This window comes from Orycteropus afer, unplaced genomic scaffold (assembly GCF_000298275.1).
Source record: "Orycteropus afer afer isolate SDZICR_OR568_19922 unplaced genomic scaffold, OryAfe1.0 scaffold00040, whole genome shotgun sequence".
In the NCBI taxonomy this organism is placed as follows: Eukaryota; Metazoa; Chordata; class Mammalia; order Tubulidentata; family Orycteropodidae; genus Orycteropus; species Orycteropus afer.
This window is the reverse complement of record NW_006921627.1, coordinates 15,596,172-15,617,714: the sequence shown is the minus strand read 5'-3', so window position 1 is coordinate 15,617,714 and position 21,543 is coordinate 15,596,172. Positions and strand designations below refer to the sequence as shown.

Sequence of the window (21,543 nt, the reverse complement as noted above, 5' to 3'; positions counted from 1 at the left end):
AGTTGGGTATCATACTTAGTATAAAGTACAGGGTCAGCAAAAAAGGGGAAGACACTCAACGAGATGGACGGACATATGGGTACCATGATGTTCTCAAGTATAGCAGCCATCATGTGTACGGTGCAGGATTGGGCAGTGCTTTATTCTGTTGTACATTGGATCTTTATGAATAGGAACCGACTTGATGGCATCTAAGTAGAACAATAATATATACTGTTAACTATAGATCTTTCATAGGAGCTCTGGTAGCATAGTGCCTAAGGCATTTGACTGCTAACCAGATGGCCGGTGGTTCAAACCCACCAGCCACTCCTCAGAAGGAAGGTTGGGCAATCTACTTCGGTAGTGATTCTGCCTCGGAAATCCAAGGAGGGGTCACTGTGAGTCGGGGCTGACTCGATGGCACATAACATAGGTCTTTCATAGATGTTCTATATCAAGTTGGAGGTGCCAGGAAGTCAAGTTCTTGACTAATTTTTAGTCAAAAAATATGCAAGGCCTCACAGAACTCAGAAAAACTTATATACTCCCGGTTATGGTTTATTTCAGCAATAGGATACAGATTTAAAATAGCAAAGGGAAGATGTTCATAGCTCATGATTCATGAGAGGCCATATGCAGAGCTTCCAGTTTTCTTCTCCCGGTGGAGTTGTGCAGGGAGCATTTATATTTCCCAATAACTACATGTGATGATATGCATGGGATATTACCACCAGGGAAGGTCACCAGAATTTTCATGCCCAGAGTTTTATTGGGGACTGGCCACAAGAACATGGTAGACCACCCTTGTGACTAAAGGTATTCTCCAGCCTCTCTTGAGGCCAGGTTGATATTGTGTGGCTTAAAGCCCCAAGCAAGCATCATACTGGTATAAGAAATTATATGTGCTGTGATGTTAGAACTATCAGGCAGAGGAATCCTAGGGCTTCGAGTTTATCTCCCAAGAGACTAGAACAAAGGGTCAAAACTTTCTTTGAAGAAGGTTAATCCTTTAGCAAACATTCTCTATTTCCAGGTTTCTGAGAGTTTTTATCATGAATCCATGTTGTTGTTGTTATGTGCCGTCGAGTCAGAACCAACTCATAGCGACCCCTCCTTGGGTTTCTGAGGCAGTATCACTACGGAAGTAGATTGCCTCATCTTCCTTCCAAATCCGTGTTAAATATTATCAAATACTTTTTCTGCATTAATTGATATGGATTCTATTGTTTGGTGTTTAATAAATTTTACAACAACATCCTACTGATTTCCAAGTCTGTCTATCAATTTTAGCAAAGCAGTCATTGTTTGGGTCCATGTGTCCAAGCAACAGAAATCTCTGATTCAGTTGAGAAAAAACTTCAGCTGTTTTATCAGTTGTATGATGTTCCCATTAAGAGTCTTGTTGTTTTTATTCTTGTTTTAGTTGTTCTTGAGTCTTCCTGTTTTTGTTTGTTTGTTTTTAGATCAATATACTTCATTAGATTAATCTTCTGATTCTAGTTTACTGAGAAGTTTTATTATGATTGGGTGTTGAATTTCATCCGTGCTTTGACATCTCCTGAAATGTTCATGTCTTTTCTTTTCTCTTTTCCACTCTTTATCCTGATCAAAATATTAAATCAATGTGGTATCTCTATGTACCCAGTTCATCCTAGTATCTTCTTATTTTCTTTTATATACATACACACACACACACACAGATAAATAAATACACACACACATATATTCCCGGATTTAATTTTCTTTGATTTTCAAAAAGGTTGGTATTTATCTTGTTTCTTTTAGGAAAAGCAGCTGAAACAGTCAGTGTCATATGCCTGCAGCATAAGGTACAAACTGAGGTTCATCTCACTCAGCAAATGAAGAGAAAAAAGAATGTTTGAAGAAGTAAATATTAAGAAAAAGACAGAAATTTAGTCTTACAACATCTTTGTTCCATTTCTGTGTCCCAAGAGATAACTATTCTCTAAATTTGCCTTCAACTGTAGGCTATAAAAATAATTGCCCTAACTATCTTCTTCCTTGTGGAACTTTAACCATTAATGTACTTTCAATCTTCACTGAATTAGCTAATTTCTCACACACGAATCGTCTTTTTTCAGTACAGTACCTATAATAAACATATGTTTGGAGTATATATCCACAATACATCCCATCATTTAAGTGTTCTGTGTTTCCTGTATACCTGAAAGAGAAAATAAAGAATTATACTTGGCAAAAGACATTTGAAACACAGTCACAACTTATTTCTCCTATATGACATCATTTCTCCTTATATCTGAATTCTACAGCAAATTTGAATTAATATACAGAGTATCAAGGATGTCCAAGCTACTTGTTTCAATCAATGAATATGTAATGTCAAACACTGCCTTATTTCTTTGGTTTTCTCCACATTCTCATGTCTGCATTAATTCCTGTTCCTTCTTTCCAGAATTAATTTACCTATCCCCTAATCTGGGAGCTCTGGTAGTGTAGTGCCTAAGGCACTTGACTGCTAACCAGAAGGCTGGCAGTTCAAAGCCACCAACCACTCCTCAGAAGGAAGATGGGGCAATCTACTTCCATAGTGATACTGCCTCAGCAACCTAAGGAAGGGTCACTGTGAGTCGGAGTGACTCCATGGCACATAACAACAACAACAACATCCCCTAATCTAATGTGATTTAGAATAGTACTATTGCCTAAGATCTCCAAGTGATATTTCCTTCCAGTCATTCTCAGAGATTTTACTCTGAATTTTAAATAACAGTTGCAAATGGTTAAATGGTTGGTGACTAACCTAAAGGCTAGTGGTTCAAACCCACACAGAGGCTCCTTAAAAGAAAGGTCTGGTGATCTATGGCCAGAAAATGAGCCGTAGAAAATCCTATTGAGCACGTTTATACTAAACTAAAGGTTTCCATGTTGTTGTTAAGTGCCGTCAAGTCGTTTCCGACTCATAGCGACCCCATGCACAGCAGAATGAAACACTGCCCAATCCCGCGCCAGCCCCACAATCCCTGCTATACTTGAGCCCATCATCGCAGCCACCATATCAATCCATCTCCTTGAAGGCCTCCCCCTCTTTCATCGACCCTCCACCCTACCAAGCATGACATCCTTCTCCAGGGAATGGTCCCTTCTTACAACATGACCAAAATAGGTGAGATGAAGTCTGGCCATTCTTGCTTCCAAGGAGCATTCTGGCTGCACTTCCTCCAGGACAGATCTGTTAGTTCTTTTAGCAGTCCATGGTACTTTCAGCATTCTTCTCCAGCACCACAACTCAAAAGCATCAACTCTTCTTCGGTCTTCCTTATTCATTGTCCAGCTCTCACATGCATACCAGGCGATTGGAAATATCATGGCTTGTGTCAGGCGCACCTTAGTCCTCAAGGAGACATCCTTGCTAGTCAGCACTTGAAACAGTTCCTTCGCAGTTGACTTTCCCAATGTTACATGACGTCTAATGTCCTGACTGCTGCTTCCGTTGGCATCGATTGTAGAACCAAGCAACGTGAATTCTTTGACAACCTCAAACTTCTCTCCATTTATTGTGATGCTGCTCATTGGTCCAGTTGTGAGGATTTTTGTTTTCTTTATGTTGAGATGTAATCCATACTGCAGACTATTCTTCAACCTTCATCAGTAGGTGCCTTAAGTCATCCTCACTTTCAGCAAGCAAAGTTGTATCGTCTGCATATCTCAGGTTGTTAATGATTCTTCCTCCAATCCTGATACCATGTTTTTCTTCATATAGTCCAGCTTCTCGGATTATTTGCTCAGCATATAGATTGAATAAGTGTGGAGAAAGAATACAACCCTGACGCACTCCCTTCTTGATTTTAAACCATGTAGTGTCCCCTTGTTCTGTTCGAATGACAGCCTCCTGGTCAAGGTACAGATTCCTCATGAGTACAATCAAGTGCTCGGGGATTCCCATTCTTCTCAATGTTATCCATAATTTGTCATGATCCACACAATCAAATGCCTTTGCATAGTCAATAAAACAAAGTAAACATATTTCTGGTATTCCCTGCCTTGAGCCAAGATCCATCTGACAACAGCTATGATATCTTGTTCCAAGTCCTCTTCTGAATCCGGCTTGAACTTCTGGAAGTTCTCTGTCAATATACTGCTGCAAACGTTTCTGAATTATCTTCAGTAAGATCTTACTTGCATGTGATATTAATGATATTTTCTGTAATTTCTGCATTCTGTGGGATCACCTTTCTTTGGAATGGGCACAAATATGGATCTCTTCCAGTCAATTGGCCAGTTAGCTGTCCTCCAAATCTCTTGGCATAACTGAGTGAGTGCCTCCAATGGGACATCTGTTTGTTGAAATATCTCAATTGGTATGCCATCAATTCCCGGAGCCTTGTTCTTTGCCAGTTCTTTCATTGCAGCTTTGACTTCTTCCTTCATTACCATTGGTTCTAGATCATATGCCACTTCCTGAAATGGATGAAGATCGATCAGTTCTTTTTGGTACAGTGACTCTGTGTATTCCTGCCATCTTCTCTTGATGTTTCCTGCATCATTCAATATTTTGCCCATAGAATCTCTCAATATTGCAACTTGAGGCTTCAATTTTTTCTTCAGTTCTTTCAGTTTGAGAAATGCTGAGTGTGTTCTTCCTTTTTGGCTTTCAGACTCCAGGTCTTTGCACATTTCATTATAGTAACTGGCTTTGTCTACTCGAGCTGCTCTTTGAAATCTTCTGTTCAGCTTTTTTACCTTTTCATTTCTTCCATTTGCTTTAGCGATTCTCCACTCAAGGGCAAGGTTCAGAGTCTCTTCTGTCATCCACTTTGGTCTTCTCTTCTTTTCTTGTCTTTTTAGTGATCTCTTGCTTTCTTCATGGATAATGTTCTTGATATCTTCCCATAATTCATCTGGCTTTCGGTCATTGGTGTTCAATGCATCAAATCTATTCTTTAGATGATCTCTAAATTCAGGAGGGATATGTTCAAGATCCATGAGTCAGAATCAATTTGATGAGAGCTGGTTATTGGTAATACTATATTAGTGATCAGGAACTATGCATTAAAGACAAACTTGTAAATTGAAAATGTAACATCAATATTTGTGTTAATAAAAAACAATCAAGACATTAATAAGTTCCTCAATGAAATTTTCAAGAGGGAGATTTCCTATTTTTGGTGACATAGTACCACTGATCACCAACCCCTTCCAGAAAAAAGTCCAATAATAACATTGAGAATAATACATTATATGTCATATACAGAAATACTTATAACCCAGGAACACATCACAAGTGCTGTGAAAATTGGACCAAGTGAAGGGGAGATGTAAAGGCAGGATGGCTTTGTGAAGAGACCATAGATAGATCTGAGTACAAATTTTATCCAAGAAGATAGCATACTCTGGGAAGTAAACAAAGATCACTTTCTTTGATACAGCTGGGCTGCGATCAGTGGACTGCATTCAGAGAATCCTGTAGACCTGCTTGAGATTAGGTGCTTTGTGAGGAAAATGAAGACTATTTTACATTATCTCAACTAGCCATGTAGTAATATGGAGAAAAAAGAAAAAATTATGCATGGCCAACAGCCATACTGCTAGTATCCTTATTAGCTGAAGAGAAATGAAGTCTAGTTCATCCCCCCCAAAACACAAACAAAATAACAGATATGGCATATATTGTGATTCATGGAGTGCTAGGGAGATGTTTTGCTATTTTTGAGCAGAGTCATTATGTTCAATGAAAAAATACTTAGGCAATTCACACTTCCAATATGAGCTCAAAAGATATGTCTAACTAAAATGAACATCAAAGAAAATAAATATTAAAAGAAAAAGAACCAAAGAAAAGAAAATGTAAATAAAGATAAATGTGTACACACTTAATAAGATTTCAATATATTTTCAGGACAGTGATCAAGCAGGAAAGAAAAAAGATTTAAACTACATAATTAATAAGATTGATCTAATCAACTTATACAAATTTTGCATTTAGTATTAAAGAGTACACATTTACACAGGCAACCAAGATACTTAAATATTTTCTAAATGGTAGTTGGACCTGTGGGCTCAGGACCATGGTCTCAGGGGACATCATGCTCAATTGGCATACCATACTACACAAAAACATCGTTCCACATCCTACTGTGGTGAGTAGCAACTGGGATCTTAAAAGCTTGCAAGTGGCCTCTTAGATGCAATAATGGGTCTCTCCTGGTCCAGAGCAAAGAAAAATGAAGAAAACCAAAGAGGCATGGAAACAATTAGTCCAAGGACTGGTACACCATGCAATCCTCAGCCTATCTGACTACAAGACCAGAAGAGCCAGGTGGTGTCCAGCTACACTGTCAATCATTCAGAGGGGGATCTATGTAGGAGATCCTGGATAGAATGGAGAAATAATGTGGAACAAAACTTGAAATCATTAAAAAAAAAAAAACAGGGACCAGTTTGCTGGTCTGATACAGCCTGGTGGAACCTCTGAAACTATGGACCCTAGCTGCCCTTTGGGTCGGGAATTGAACCCACTCCTGTGACTTCCAGCCAAACAAAAGACAGGCATATGAGCTGAACATTTACATTTGGTTGATACACTCCTTGGAGAGATCATGGGAGAATAGAAGGGCTGTGTATGCACAGGGAGACAGCTCAGGGAGGGGCAGGAGTGCATGGGAGGGAAGGACACAGGGAGGTGGCTATGGGGAGGAAGTGGCTATGGGGAGGAAGCTCTTATAGAGCTGTTGCACTGTAGGAGATTGTAATCAATGTTATGAGACAAAGTGTGTGTGAGCTGTTGTATGGAAAATGAATTTGCTCTGTAAACTTTCACCCAAATCACAACAAAAATTTTACAATTTTTTTTTTATAAATGCACTGGGCAAAACTTTAATTCTCAAAAGATATAAAATAATATGTACTTTTCAGACAATAATCTAAAACTAAAAGCTAATTTATTTTGAGAATAATGGAACAGAGAGATGTGAAAATTCCCCATATACTTGAATGCAAAACATATACATTTTAAGTAACTCAAATTTAATGAAAAACACATAAGGAAAATTTAAATATATTTAGGAATTTTAATAATTAAGTACATCATATGCTAGTTATCAGTTGGTTGCTCTTCAGTTCCAAATTCACCCAGTTTCTTACCCCGATGACCCTAGAGGAGGATTCTGTAAATATTTCTCCTTATCCTTTGTTATTATAGGGAGTTTCAGGGATACTGCAAAAAGAAGGGAACTCCTGGTTTTGACACTTCTTTGCCCCTATGACAGGGTGACTTCCAAGTAAATGATTTGTGAGCAGTATGTGGGAGACACAGTGCCACACACTCTCCTGAAAAGTTTGTCCACACTTCCTTAGACAGCTGCCCTGTGAATTTTGCTAAAACTCCAGGGGGCATCCGCTGAGTTGAAGGGCTTCACCAGTGTGGTTGGAATCTAATGAGTGACTTCCCAGCAAACTAATCCAAAACTGCAGCCGGTGATTTCCCAATGAGTTTCACTAGCAACCCACCAGAGCCCTTAAAAATGACTTTTGCAAACGTTCCAGTGGATAGATTCGTGAACAGTTTCAGCAGCACCTAAGCAGGAGGTTTCCTGTTAGTCAGCCTCTGGCAAGTCTGAGATCTTCTCTGCCCTCTGGTAGGCCCCAAACCTGTTATTTCCAATAAAGTCATAAATTCAGTCTTGGGTGGGGCTGTCTCCTGAATTCCAACTACTTTTTTGGGAACTGGTCCTGGACCTTCATCTCTCATGGATTTCAGCTCTAGAGGCAGTAGCTGCTCCCTCCTTTTGTTATTTCAATGCCACTCTTACTTAATTTCATTTTACAGTTAGTCATGCTTTATATTAAATTTACTCTGTTCAAATTGCTGGTGGTTGTTTCATTTCCTAAATTAACCTTGAGTGATACAAGTGCTACACAAGTGGCCTGTGGAGGCAAACACCTCAACAAGTGATTTTGTGATTAGTTTGCTCATGTCTTTAGCTTCAGCACAGTGCTGAGCTCTTTGTCAATGGGAAATGAGATGCTAATGATCCATGACACATATAGGCATCACCATTAATCAAGGTATGGGCTCCTGTTAACTGTAATGAAGTACCAAGTGAAGCACATGCCCAAAGAGCCCAAGTCATGCTGCACTTAATTCTTAAGGTAGAAATGAAGACTATATGGACTATGGTATGGGAATGATTACAGAAAGACAATGACAAGCTCAAGATTTTACTTCACTTAAGTCATGGCCTAAAAATTAGTGAATTTCCAAGGTTGTCCTAAAAAGCTTGCAAGCAAGTTTTTATTCATGATAATCAAATGAAAAATGTAACAGTGTGGGTTGCTTAATTATAATGTCAATTGAAGTCATTGTCTTGCCAAGTTTTTCATGTGATAGGGCATTTATTGGAAATAATGTGATTATGAACTTGAAATGGGCTGAGTTTAGATGAAAATGACCATCTTAAAAGTCCAAGTCACTCTAAATTCCCCTTTCCAGTGGAAATAGCTTGAGCTACTGTGTCTCAGCAGACTGGCCTTCCTTTGCTTGAAATGTCTATTAACATCACCAGGAATGGATTCCTTACCAGACCCAGAACAATCACTACTAATTGCTACTAGGCAGATTACTAGGGTCAAATCTCACAATGCTTCATGGGGTCAGGTATAAGATGATCTAGAAAGAAATAGCTTATAGATCAAAGGAATTGTAAGATTATGGTAATAAATACATATATATTAGCAGAAAAGTGGGAATATCTCTGGGTAGATAGGTGTATATCTTTGTATTGTTGTTGTTGTTGTTGTTGTTGTGTGCCATCGAGTCAGACCCGACTCATAGCGACCCCTCCTTGGGTTTCCAAGGCAGTATCACTATGGAAGTAGATTGCCCCATCTTCCTTCCGAGGAGTGGCTGGTGGGTTTGAACCGCCAGCCTTCTGGTTAGCAGTCACGTGCCTTAGGCACCATGCTACCAGAGCTCCCATATCTTTATATACACTTCACATATTTTATGGATTTGGTTCTTCACCATTACAATAAAGTGATTGTCACAATAAAAGGAGTCAAACTTTTTGGTGTCTTAGTGCATTTAGAAGTTATATTTACACTATTCTATGGTCAATAAAGTGTGTATGTACATATATATGTGTATTTGTTTACTGTTCTGGTTAGTTACCATCAAGTTACTTCTGACTGATAACACCCCCATGTGTACAGACTAGAACTATTCCATAGGGTTTTCCAGACTATGACTTTTAGGAAGCAGATCTCCAATCCTGTCTGCTGAGGTGCCATTGAGTGAGTTCAAATAGACAAACTTTCATCTAGTAGTTGAACATTTAACCATTTGGGTCACCAAGAGAGCTATATATTTATGCACACATATATATACTTATCTATACACATACACATATCTATACATATTCTTTCATCATACTCCATGTTTACCATGTTTAGCTTTCTTCAGTTTTCTTTTTCTATTTTTTGTTCTTCATCCATCTTCCTAACTCATTATTTAAGAGCAAAATTTTTCCCTCAATCAGTTCCAACTCATATTGACCCACATGTGTCAGCTTCATAGTTACAATGATTAAATTTTTGGAAGCATCAGGCTGCTCTACTGAGAAAACTCTGTGCAGAGTCAAACCTGCAAGCTTTTGGGTAGTGGTAAAGCTCATTAACTGTTTTCACAGCCAAGGTGTCCATGAGTTGTAATCAACTGGATGACAACTGGTTTTTTTGTTAATTTCATCATTACTTTTCGGTACCCACCAGCCACTTCTCAGAAGGAAGGTTGGGCAATCCTACTTCCGTAGTGATACTGCCTAAGAAACCCAAGGAGGTGTCGCTATGAGTCGGGTCCCACTTGACGGCATATAACAACAACAACAATTTCAATTATCTTCTGTGTTCTCTAGTCTATAAAAAGTATCTTCCCATTTGCAATAATTACAAATAAGCACACATCTATTTTAGTTTCTCAAAACAAGACCCATCTCTCCTCTAGTCTAGACCTATCTTTACCTCTAGTTCTTCACTCCAAATAATACCTTTGTATATCCTTCCTCCCTGCATATTTACATATCTTAATATCATTCCATTTTCTCATTACCAACCACTAAAGGTAGTGCCAGCTTATCATTCTGACCCAAATATTAACCCCACTATTTCTATATGAAGTAAAAACCAAAACCACTAAATTTGACTTTGCTTTCTGGCCCACTCTTGTGAGAATGCAGGAATCTGAGTGTTAAAATTTAGTGTGGCAGCACCCCTACACAGGTCCCCTGAATTCCCTTCTGCTTTATGTGTCCCCAACTAACAGATATGTTTTAACTCTTGGGTTCCAAACAGTACTCAGCAGTTTGGACCTCTGTTTTATTTTTACTTCAGTCTGACTATATTGTTTCCCAAAAGTTGAATGTTATAAAATGAACTTTTAGTGACATTTTTAGGTAAGGCCTTGAAGTTTCCCCCACCCCCATTAGAAGCTTGACAAACAAAATATAAAAATCCACTAATAATGGTATATTCATAATCATGTTCCTTAATATACAACATAATATTTTATACATCCCATGAATGCCAAATACCACACTAGAGTCACTTTATTCTCTCGACTTGAAATGTTCTAGATTGTCTACATTTTTCATTCAAAATTGCCAATTTCAAATATCAGTTAAAACACAAACATCAATGTTAAAATGTTTTCAGATAGTCTATATATCTTACTAAAGCATTTTTCACATTAATTCTTTTTATCTCTATAACTGTATAATTAGTCTGAACATGCTGCACATAATAAATTACCAATGTTAACCAAGTAACTGAAGAGAAAAATCAGTCTTTCACTGTGTTTACAACTGTATCACTTAGCACAATTTCTGGTGTGTGTTAGAGTCCAGTGAATTTTGTTCATCTCTATAATTTTTGATAACAAAAACATCATTCACCAAAATTCCCTTTAAGTGCTTACTATAGTTAGCATTTATCAAAATAATGATGAAACATTTGTTACAATTTACTGAATTTTAAACACATCAGAGATACCTGAAGAAATGCTGTCTTTAATCATGCAATTTCAATTGAAACTGTTTTGAATTGGAATCTACAATGCTCCAGAGGAAAGTACCTCTACTCAACCCAACTACAAAAATTCTATAAGAGTATGAGACTTACCAGTCTGTAGAGAAAATGCTGTCATCTAAGTTCTTATAGTATGCTTTCTTTTGGGGAGATAATCCCACCCAATATTCTAAATATGGTAGCTGGGATTTTACAAAGTTCTATAAGAAATAGAGATGACTTTTTTAATTTTTTAAACTCTACTTCTGCACACTATTTCATGACATAATATCTTACACATTACTATTTCAAGGTAACATTTTTTACCTTGCACTACTATTTTCAATGCCATTAAAGAAAGTGCTTGTTTTGATTGTCTGTATTCACTCATTCCTGAGGGAAGGATTCCTGTCCTTAGGGTATTGGGAAGGAGAAACACAGGACACCTGGCACTGACACTTCAGGGGCAACAGACTGTTAGTCACATGTACTGACAGCCCAGGAGAGAATGACACTGCCTGCCATTCATAGTGACAGGGGATTTGCACTTGGGAAGAGAGTGAACAAGCAGGGGTCTTGGGAGGCAGGCTCTACAGTGTCAGGAGGGTGGATTCCACTCGGTTCCTGTGGGAGGGTGTGATTGGCTTTCTTGAATAATTCCACAGGCTGCATGGTACTGAAAGCTTCTATTCAGGTATACTCAGAAAATGCCTTTGATGTGTTTGATAAGGAGAATCATTTGGCTAGTGGACATTATCTGTGACTGTGAGGAGAGAACTTGTAGTAAGGCCATTTGAGTCTCCCCTTCACTATAACCCTGCAAAATATCAAGGCAGCACATAATATTGAATATTAATTTTACAGTTTACTTCTCAGTACTACTTACTTAACATTTTCTTTTGTAGAATATAATTTGTAGGTTAAGCACTGTATTAATTGAAAAAAGGATCTACCATTCCAAGTATAGTTTATTGTTGTGACCCTATAGGACAGCCTAGACCTCCTCCATACTGTTTCATAAACTGCAGCAGAATGCCTGGACTTTTCTCCTGTGGAGTTGCTGGGTTTGAGTTGCTGACCTTTTAGTTGACAGCCAAGCACTTTTAACCACTACTCCATCAGGGTTCCTTAACATTAAGTAAGGATCAATGAAAGATCACAAACTACAAGACTCACATGTTTGAATACTAATTATCCGGTTGAGGGCAAAGGAATTAATGAGGGTAAACATAAGTTAGTAGAGATAATAAAAAGAATAGGATGAGATGAGAGTGGTTGTAATAATAAAATTCAGAATGATTCTGGAATTTTATAGTTGAATAACATTTTTTGTTAATTCCATTCTTTCTTTTTAAAATAAATAAATAAGCCACTTTGAATATGTCTTTTGAGAATGATCAGGAGAGGAAGAGATGGTAGATTAATTTCTTGCTCTTATATAAAGATTGGCAAACATTCTCATAGTATAGAAGCAAAGACTTAGAAAAATGTACATTTGCTTAAAGAATGACTAGGTGTTTTCTGAGACACTATAAAAAGTAATAAGTAAAGTTTGGAGAGATTATCCAGATATAAGAAAAATATGAAATAAAAAATTAATAAAGCTACCAGAGAACTCAGGAGCTCTGGTGGCACAGTGCCTAAGGCATTTGACTGATAGCCAGAAAGTTGGTGTTCAAACCCACCAGCCACTCTGCATGAGAAAGATGAGGCTATCTATTTCCTTAAAGATTTACTGCCTCAGAAACTCAGTGGTGGTCACTATAAATCAGAATTGACTTGATGGCAGTTGGTTTGGTTTTTGTTTTACCAGATAACTCAGTTTTCCTGGGACCCAAAGACTCAGTGCAATACATATGCTTGGCATTTGACTCTGCCATCTTGTCTGGTGGTGTAGTGCCTAAGGCATTTGACTGCTAATCACAAGGTCAGTGGTTCAAACCCACCAACAATTTTGTAGAAGGAAGACTGGGCAATCTGCTTCCATAAAGATTTACAGCCTCAGAAACCCAAAGGGGGTCGCTATGAGTCGGAATCGACACTATGGCAGTGTTTATTTTTTTTTTTAATCTTACCTCAATTGTATTATTTGTGAATATTTTTATGACCTACTCAAATGATTGGATGTTCCTGATGATATGTATACAGTAAGCAAACTGAAGTCTTGCCATTCCCATTTTTAAGGAGCACTGTGAATGCATTTCTTCTGAGTTTGATCATGTTTAGTAAATAAGGGCTCAGTGAAAATAAAGAAAACAAACAATGAAACAAATTGAAACAGTAGTCATAAGAATGGACTCAGTTGTATCAGTGATCATGAAGATGGTGCAGGACCAGGACCCTTTCATTATGTTATACGCAAGAGCACCACGAGTCAGAGCCAACTCGGTGGCAAATAACATGTTTTATGCAAACCATACTGATATCCTGGGCTTTTTCTCTTAATTTAAAACACACACACACACACACACACACACAAACCCTGAAATAGTGAAGACAAAGAATCTTCTGTTGTGTAGATTTTATGGAATTAGTAACCCTAGGGAATACTATCCAGATTCACTCTTTTTTGATATAAGTTCAGAAGCAATATTCTGAGATTTCATTCAGAGTTTCATTTTGGAAATCTTCTCACCTGAGCATTCTGGATGCTCTATATCTACCCCTACCCATGTGTTCCTAAGACTTTGTTGATCCCAAGGTCCCAAACTAAAGATTTATATGACTTTTCTTGGCTATAATTACCAAAGATAACTTACTTCTTGCCTTAACCAAAATAAGGCAGAATTATGTCTGGGATAATATATCTCTCCTCTCAAATGTTCCACTGTGCGCTATTCTTTGATGAAAAGAGATTTCCTCTCTCAAAGGCAGAGAGCCATGGGACCTTACCAAAACACTTTTGGACTTAATCTTCAATAGGCTGGCATTCTGAGCAGAACACATCCTTCCACTGTTTTGCCATGTTTCTGTATCATCAGATAAGCCATAACAGGTGTTTTCATGCCACATCCATTTCTCTGGGCAAGGTTTACATTTGTGCTCTAGAAGAAGAACATAGTGATAGTTCATATGTATTTTTATTCTACATCATTCTTATAATTCCCCCTCATTTCTATGTTAAATTGCCCAAATTTGCATGTATTCCTTCATTTCATACCAAAAAAGAAGAAAATGAACCCTATACTCTGGATCCCTATCTTGTATCAAGGAACCATTGGTTGGTGAGAATGATAATGTGCTTAGCTGCTAACAGAGAGGTTAGAGGTTCAAGTTGACTCAGAAGAACCTTGGAAAATAGGCCCAGTGATCTACATCCAAAAAATGAGCCATTAAAAATCCGACAGAGAATAATTCTGTTTTCTCACAGATTGTGTCACCACAGGTTGAATCAACTCGACAGCAACTGGTTACTTATCACCATAATGTTACAACACATAACTTGACCAACACATTTTAAGTTAAGCACGTGGATTCCAGTCTATTAGCTCTTCTTTTCCACTTTAGAATAATGAAACATTTTCAGAATAAAAAAAAATTAATTTTCCCAACTCCTTTTTTCATTTTTTTGTATCCCATTCTGGCAAAAAGAAAAAAAAAAAAAATCTAATCACAAGAAGGATTCTGTGTGATGAGAATCAACTCCAAATACCTGCATCCCCCTGCCTTCTCCAATGAGAGCAGCTCTAGCTCTCGGACTTTCTGGATATTTCAGGAGCTCAAGTAGCTCATAAGGTCAACTTCCCCAAAGACAAATGTGATCTCTAACTTCATTTATTTATTAACTATTGATTATCTTTCTCATAAATCACTAATTAAAATTTAGGAACTAGGTCACCTGTAAATTGATGTCCTTTCAGCCCTATTTTTTATTGACCTCCAAAGTAAACCCATTTCATTGGAGTTGAGTCCTATTCATATTGAGCCTATCGGACAGGGTAGAACTGCTTCATGGGATTTCCCAGTCTATAAATCTTTACAGAAGCAGACTGCCACATTTCACCCTCCGAGTAGCTGATGGGTTTGAACTTGCACCAATTGGTTAGCTACCAATTGCTTAACCACTGGTCCCCAGGGCTCCACTACTGACTTCAGTGCCCCAGAATAACAGTAGCAGACGTCCAGTTAGAGAAACTGAATATTATTAAAATAATAGGATTGGTCTCACCCATAATGTCTAATGTTTTATTGAGTAATAGTCACCAATGTTTATTTGGGAACATAGAGTTACTATTCCTTTTTCTGTTTTTCTTCTAACTGCGTGGTAATATCCATGAGTCTTTTGTCAATCATATTTAATTTCCTTGCTCAAACAATAGATCCATTGGGAAAGCCCTCTAGCTATTGATGCAATGATTCACAACAGACTCTAAGGTTTAGTTCATTGTCTATTAACTCAGAGAGGAATGTAAGACTACCTTTTTCACTTTTTATAAGCTCACGACATAACTCAGTGGCCATGTTTTGCAGTGTGATGGCAAGAGTCATGCGATCCTTGGAAATATTCATGATGCTCATGTGTTGTAGAGAAATGTTTCTCTGAAGATCTTCTTTGATATTTTGCAACTTGTTCAATTTTTCCATTTCTGTCTTTGAGGTTCTATAATCTTCAGATCAAATTAAAAAAAAAAAAAAGGTGGGGGAGGTTAATCAAATATTTTTATTCCTCAATAGAACCACCACTTCCTCTTTTGCAGAAATTGTATTGAGAAAATTAAAGAAGTAGAGAAGCAATTCTCTGAAGGAATGACGGAAAAAAAATAAATCCTATGTTCTAAGGACTATGTTTTAAGTGCCCATTTGGGACATATCACTTATAGGAATTCCAAGGTCTCAAAACAAAAAGAAAATTTTGTTTGTATAATTCGTGGCTTTCTGGTTGCAGATGTAATACATACATATGTTTCCTAAGATTCCCAATCCAATCAACAGTAGAAGACATAGAAGAGTGAGGGCTAAGGCCATTTGACGCCATATCTGGGATGGAGCAGAGGGTGCTGTGGAAAGAAAAATTGACAGATGTCTGGAAATGGTATACATCTTAACAGGACTGATTTTTTCTAAAATAAATGTGATTTGTTAAAAACACAGAGGTATTAAAAAATATTTTAGGAAAACAAGTCAGAGTACATTAAAAATGTTAGTAATTTAGTGTGAATGCAACTAGTTCTCATGGGAGAAGCAGTAAACTTGTAGGCTGATTAAAGAAACAAGATGCAAAAGCAGAATTAAAAAAAAAAAAAGAGGGGCAGAAAGACAACCAGTCTGGGTACATTGTATCTTATTGGTACAAATATGCAAAAACTGAATAGCTATCAGCTAACAGGTAAATCAAGGAGTTCTGGTGGAACAATGCCTAAGGCATTTGACTGCTAACCAAAAGTTTCATGGTTCAATCCCACCAGACACTCTGTGGAAGGAAGACAAGGCAATCTATTTCCTTAAAGATTTGCTGCCTCTGAAACCCAACAGGAGTCACTAAGAGTCAGAATCAACTGGATGGTAGTGGGTTTGGTTTGTTTTTTATTTTATAACAGGTAAATGTGGGTCTTCTTTTGAGTAACAAATGTAGGGTGACAAAGAAAACAATTCCCATTGTGTATGGATGCTCCAGACCATCCTGAGAGTTTAACAGTGGAATGTCCTTGTCTCTGAGCTTTTGCTCCTGGACAATCTTCTTGTGGTTTGGCATCTCTCTTCCCTCAGCTCTGCTTCTTGCTTATCTTTATCTGCTCTTTTATATCTTGTAAAAAATTGACTAAAAGCATACCTCCCTGCCTCATTAACATGAAAAAATCAACCAATTCTCAAATGGGATTATTATAGAAGTTAGGATTGACAGTACATATTTTTTGGGGATGGGGACACGCTTCACTCAATAACATTATCTTCTTTGCTTGCTTTCTTTTTAGCAACAAACTTAACAATGAAGTCTGAGAAAATATAATTCAATGATCACATGATAATTATGCTTATTATGCGTCTATATATACCCTTCAAACCAGTTAATGGGACAATAATATTGTAAAATACAGAGAGAATTTCAAATAAAATGTGAAGATTTCTTTATACTTTGGAAAGTGGAAGTGAAAAAGCTACTTTTGAGGTCTAGTCTAAAGTTTGGATGATGATTCTAAGGGCTGTCTTTCATTTAAATTATTTTTTTCCATTTATTCATGAATTCAACTATTCAAAAATTACTTATTAGGACTCTTACACCATGGACACTATTCTAGGGGTTATTCTAACAATATTGTTGTTGTTGTTGTTATGTGCCATCGAGTCAGACCCAACTCATAGTGACCCCTCCTTGGGTTTCCAAGGCAGTATCACTATGGAAGTAGATTGCCCCATCTTCCTTCCAAGGAGCAGCTGGTGGGTTTGAACTGCCAGCCTTCTGGTTAGCAGTCAAGTGCCTTAGCCACTATGCTACCAGAGCTCCCTGTAACAATATAGGAGTAGGTAAAACACAGAAGTTCCTGCTCTCGTGGAAGTTACATTTTAGTTAAGAGAGAAAACAAGCCAATAGACAGGTAAATAAATAAGTAAGAAAATCTTCAGGTGCACTATACAAAGGAAGGTTGGGCAATCCTACTTCCCTAGTGATACTGCCTCAGAAACCCAAGGAGGGGTCGCTATGAGTCGGGGCCGACTCCACGGCACATAACAACAACAACAACAACATACTATGCAGAGATTTGAAATCAAGAGATAATATAGAAAGTGGCTTGTTGTTGTTGTTGTTGTTATATGCCCTGGAGTCAGACCCGACTCATAGTGACCCCTCCTTGGGTTTCCAAGGCAGTATCACTACTGAAGTAGATTGCCCAGCCTTCCTTCCGAGAAGTGACTGGTGGAAAGTGGCTAGTTCACAGCTTATGACAAATGGGAAGCAGCTTGGAAAATCAGTAAAAAGAATATCATAGACAGCCATAACATGTAGCTCTAAGACCCTAATTTGAGGAAAAGTTTTCCCTTTTTGGAAAGACTAAAAGTCCAGACTGACTAAAGAATTGTGGCCAAAGCAAGATATTAGAAGAGTTCAGAGAGAGAGAGACAACAGACAGAGGTAGGCATTGTTAGCCAGAGAAATAAGGTTGGATTTTTTTTTTTTTAATCACCAGAAGTGTTAAATCAAAGAGAAAAAGTAGCTGATTTTATTTATTTACTTATTGTTAAGAAAGATCTGACTCTATGTGTGGCTCTATTTGATGAATGGATTTTAGAGCCCCGATATGCAAATCAAGGAAAATAGTACAAAAGCTATTGCAATATACCATGTAAGAGAGGATAGTGTTCTGATTGACTAACCCTAAGGAATATGATAACCCGATACCTTTTGTAGTTACAAGTTATGGCACACACTTATTAATTGTTTGGGGACTATTTTTTATATGGAAAAGTGTGAACAACAAAGATATAAATCTTTGTCAGCAGTATAACATGGTGATAAAAAGCACAAGATAATCTCTAGAGCTAGAGACTTGGGCTTGAAACCTTGTTCTGTGTCATGATTTGTGAGTCTTTGGAAGAGTTACTTCACCACTTTATTCCTCAGTTTCTACATTAGAATAAAGAGAAAGATGATAAAGTTTTGGAAATTAAATGATTTAAAATGTACAATACACTGGGAACAGTTCTGGCACACAGTAAGCACTTGATCATTGGTAGATTTTTTATTTATATATTTAATGAGAGAAAGATAATTGGGGAGAATGAGCAGGTATGGGGGAAATTACTATTTCTGCATTTGCCATTAGTAAATGGAAATGAATGTAGATATCTCTATGGAAATGTCAAATAGATACTTGAATTTTCTACTCTGGAGATGCAAAGAAAGGCCATAAGGAGATATTTGAGAACATTGTGTTTGAAGACAAAGACTTGAATGAAGTAACTTATAAAAGTATATTGAGAGACACAAGGAAAGGTAGCCCAGAACAGAGTCCTGGAGTGTTCCAACATACAGAGTTTGATCCAAGGGGAAGACTCAAAATAGGAGGCTGAGAGATGGCAGATACAATGATAGCAGAAAAACAGATGGTGTGTGTCCATGAGGCTATGCAAAGAAAGTACTTAAAGGACTATTTAACTTGGTGAATGCTGCAGGGAAGTCCAGTATTAAAAAGACAGAGATATGATCTTGGGATGACTCAAAGAGGCCACCAATTACCTAGAAAAGAGCAATGGTTCACAGAATAATGAGGGCAGACCTCAATCAGTCAGGGGAGAAGAAGATGAGAGGTGAGGAACTGGAAGTCAGTGACTACAGGTAATGCTTTCCACACTTTTGATTATGAAAGGGAACAGAGAAATGAAACAATAGATTGAGAGGTATAAGTAGACAATCAAGGACTATATTTTGTTAAGTTAGGAGAAGTAGAATATTTCAGTGCACTAAGAAGGAATGTTCAACTATAAAATAAGAAAGATTAATGACACAGGAGAGTAAGAAGAAAATTATGGAAGAAATGTGTTTTAGCAAATGTAGAAAGACAGAGGGACTGGAATTCATAGCAAAATGAACACGGTGTCTTTTGATAAAAGCAAGCAAGTATTTTGTAAATAATATGCAGAAGGAGGGGTGTGAGTGTGAGCTAGATATGATAGAGTGGAAACTTTAGTAACAGAAGAAAAGGTGCAGAGTGAAGGAAGAGGAAAGGTCATTAGGAGACAGGACACAGGTTGAGAGAATGTATTTTTCATTGACGTTATTTAGTTGTTCACATGGGGCAGAAGTGGGAGCATATTTGAAATTAACCAACATTAGAGTTTTTCAAGGAAAAAACAAAGTAGATTGAGGAGTGAGTGAGAAAGTAAGGGAAGATATTAGGTGATATACACTTTTTACTACATAACATAGACTCTAAGATGGGTAAAAGAGTAAATACAACAGAAGTAAAGAAGTAAAGAAGACTTTGGCTTCAGGATATCCAGGGTGTTGGAGAAGTTCTGATTTGAAAATGTAAAGTGGGTTACTAGGAAAAAGATAGGATGAATATAATGGGATGCCTCTCTCTCTCTCTCTCTCTCTCTCTCTATATATATATATATATATATATATATACAGAAATCCTCACAAGTGGACCAATAAGCAACATGATGATAAATGGAGAAAAAAAATGAAGTTTTCAAGGATTCATTTTACTTAGATCCACAATTAATTCCCATGGAAGCAGCAGTCAAGAAATTAAACAACTATTACGTTGGGAATATCTACTGCAACAGACCTCTTCAAAGTGCTAAAGAGCAAAGAAGTCACTTGGAAGGCTAAGGAATGCCTGACCCAAGGCATAGTATTTTCAATAGACTTATATGCATGTGGGAGTTGGACAATGAATAAGGAAGACAGCAAGAGAATCAATACATTTGAGTTGTGATGTTGGCAAAGAATATTGAATTTATCATGCTAGAAGAACAAACAACTATGTCTTGGAGGAAATACAGTAGGATGCTCCTTAAAAGTGAAAATAACCTAATTTCATCTCTCATACTTCTGTCATATTATCAGAATGGACTAGTCCTTGGAGAAGGATATCATGCTTGATAAAGCAGAGGTTCAGCAAAAAAGGGGGAAGACCTTCAAAAAAGATGGATTGACATAGTGGCTGCAAAAATTGGCTCAAGCCTGGCAATTATCATGAAGATGACTCAGGATTGGGTGTTGTTTGTTTCTGTGTGTGTAAGGTTGTCATGAGCTGGAACCACCTTGACAGCACCTAACATTAACAACAGCAATAGTAAGCCCATCCTGATAAACCACACAATAATGGAGAAATACAAACAAGGAGATAAAGACAGAAAATGGTACAAAAGCCTTATAATTTTCTCTTCAAAAAAGAAAACCTGTATAAAAAGAAATTATCACAGAATTTTGCTGTTATTCTTCCAGATTTAGAATGGTGTTGATAAATGGATTTAAGGTCTGTTTATGAAGTAAAATTTCTATTCATAGTAAAGTTAGAATTTCAATGATGTCACATATCATGTAAAAGAAAAACCTTATCTAAAACATGAGAATTCTTCTGACACTGCCTTCTCCTCTCTTCACTGTTTCTACCAATTAAAAAATGGAAAATTTTAAAAGATTGATAGTGTCTATTTTTTTTTTTAAATGCTTTTATAACCATTTTCATGGATTCTTTTGGCAACTTCTGTAGAAATGGAAGTCTTAATTAACACTTCATGCTGAAAAAGTACCAATATCCTGTGAATTCACTAATACCTAAGATGCAGGGCTATAACCATTTCACACCACATTCATAACCCAAAAGCTTACCTTTTTTCTCCAAATTGTCAGACTCCTGAATATTCTCTCTCTTACTGGAGTACTGGAAGTTTAGATCTGCATATGTAACTTCTCCAGACATTGATGGATCTACAAAGTAAATTACACAGACTGGAAAAAAATGATAATTAAAAAAATAAAACAGAAGTGGACTGTCCAAACAGAGCTGAATGTTAACCAGGATCTGCAAAAAACGGAAATGACTTCTTGTCAACTAACAACTATATCAACCACAG

General features: G+C 37.3%; 1 protein-coding gene across 1 annotated transcript; it reads right to left on the bottom strand.

Annotated features, from left to right (window-relative positions):
* Positions 1-1,992: 1,992 nt before the first annotated feature.
* On the bottom strand, positions 1,993-21,389 carry LOC103193926 (C-type lectin domain family 12 member A-like). The gene is made up of 6 exons (XM_007937228.1): positions 21,299-21,389; positions 15,918-16,016; positions 15,438-15,626; positions 13,912-14,063; positions 11,134-11,240; positions 1,993-2,167 (listed from the first exon to the last, which is right to left on the bottom strand). The coding sequence occupies exons 1-6, from the start codon at positions 21,387-21,389 to the stop codon at positions 1,993-1,995; spliced, it is 813 nt and encodes a 270-aa protein (XP_007935419.1).
* Between the last annotated feature and the right edge of the window lie 154 nt (positions 21,390-21,543).

Coding starts and splice junctions, on each gene's coding strand:
- LOC103193926 (XM_007937228.1), bottom strand. CDS start 21,389: ATGTCTGGAGAAGTTACATATGCAGATCTAAACTTCCAGTACTCCAGT. Junction 14,064..15,437: donor GCTTATAAAAAGTGAAAAAG/GTAGTCTTACAT, acceptor TTCTTCTTCTAG/AGCACAAATGTAAACCTTGC. Junction 11,241..13,911: donor TTAAGTCCAAAAGTGTTTTG/GTAAGGTCCCAT, acceptor TATTTCTTATAG/AACTTTGTAAAATCCCAGCT.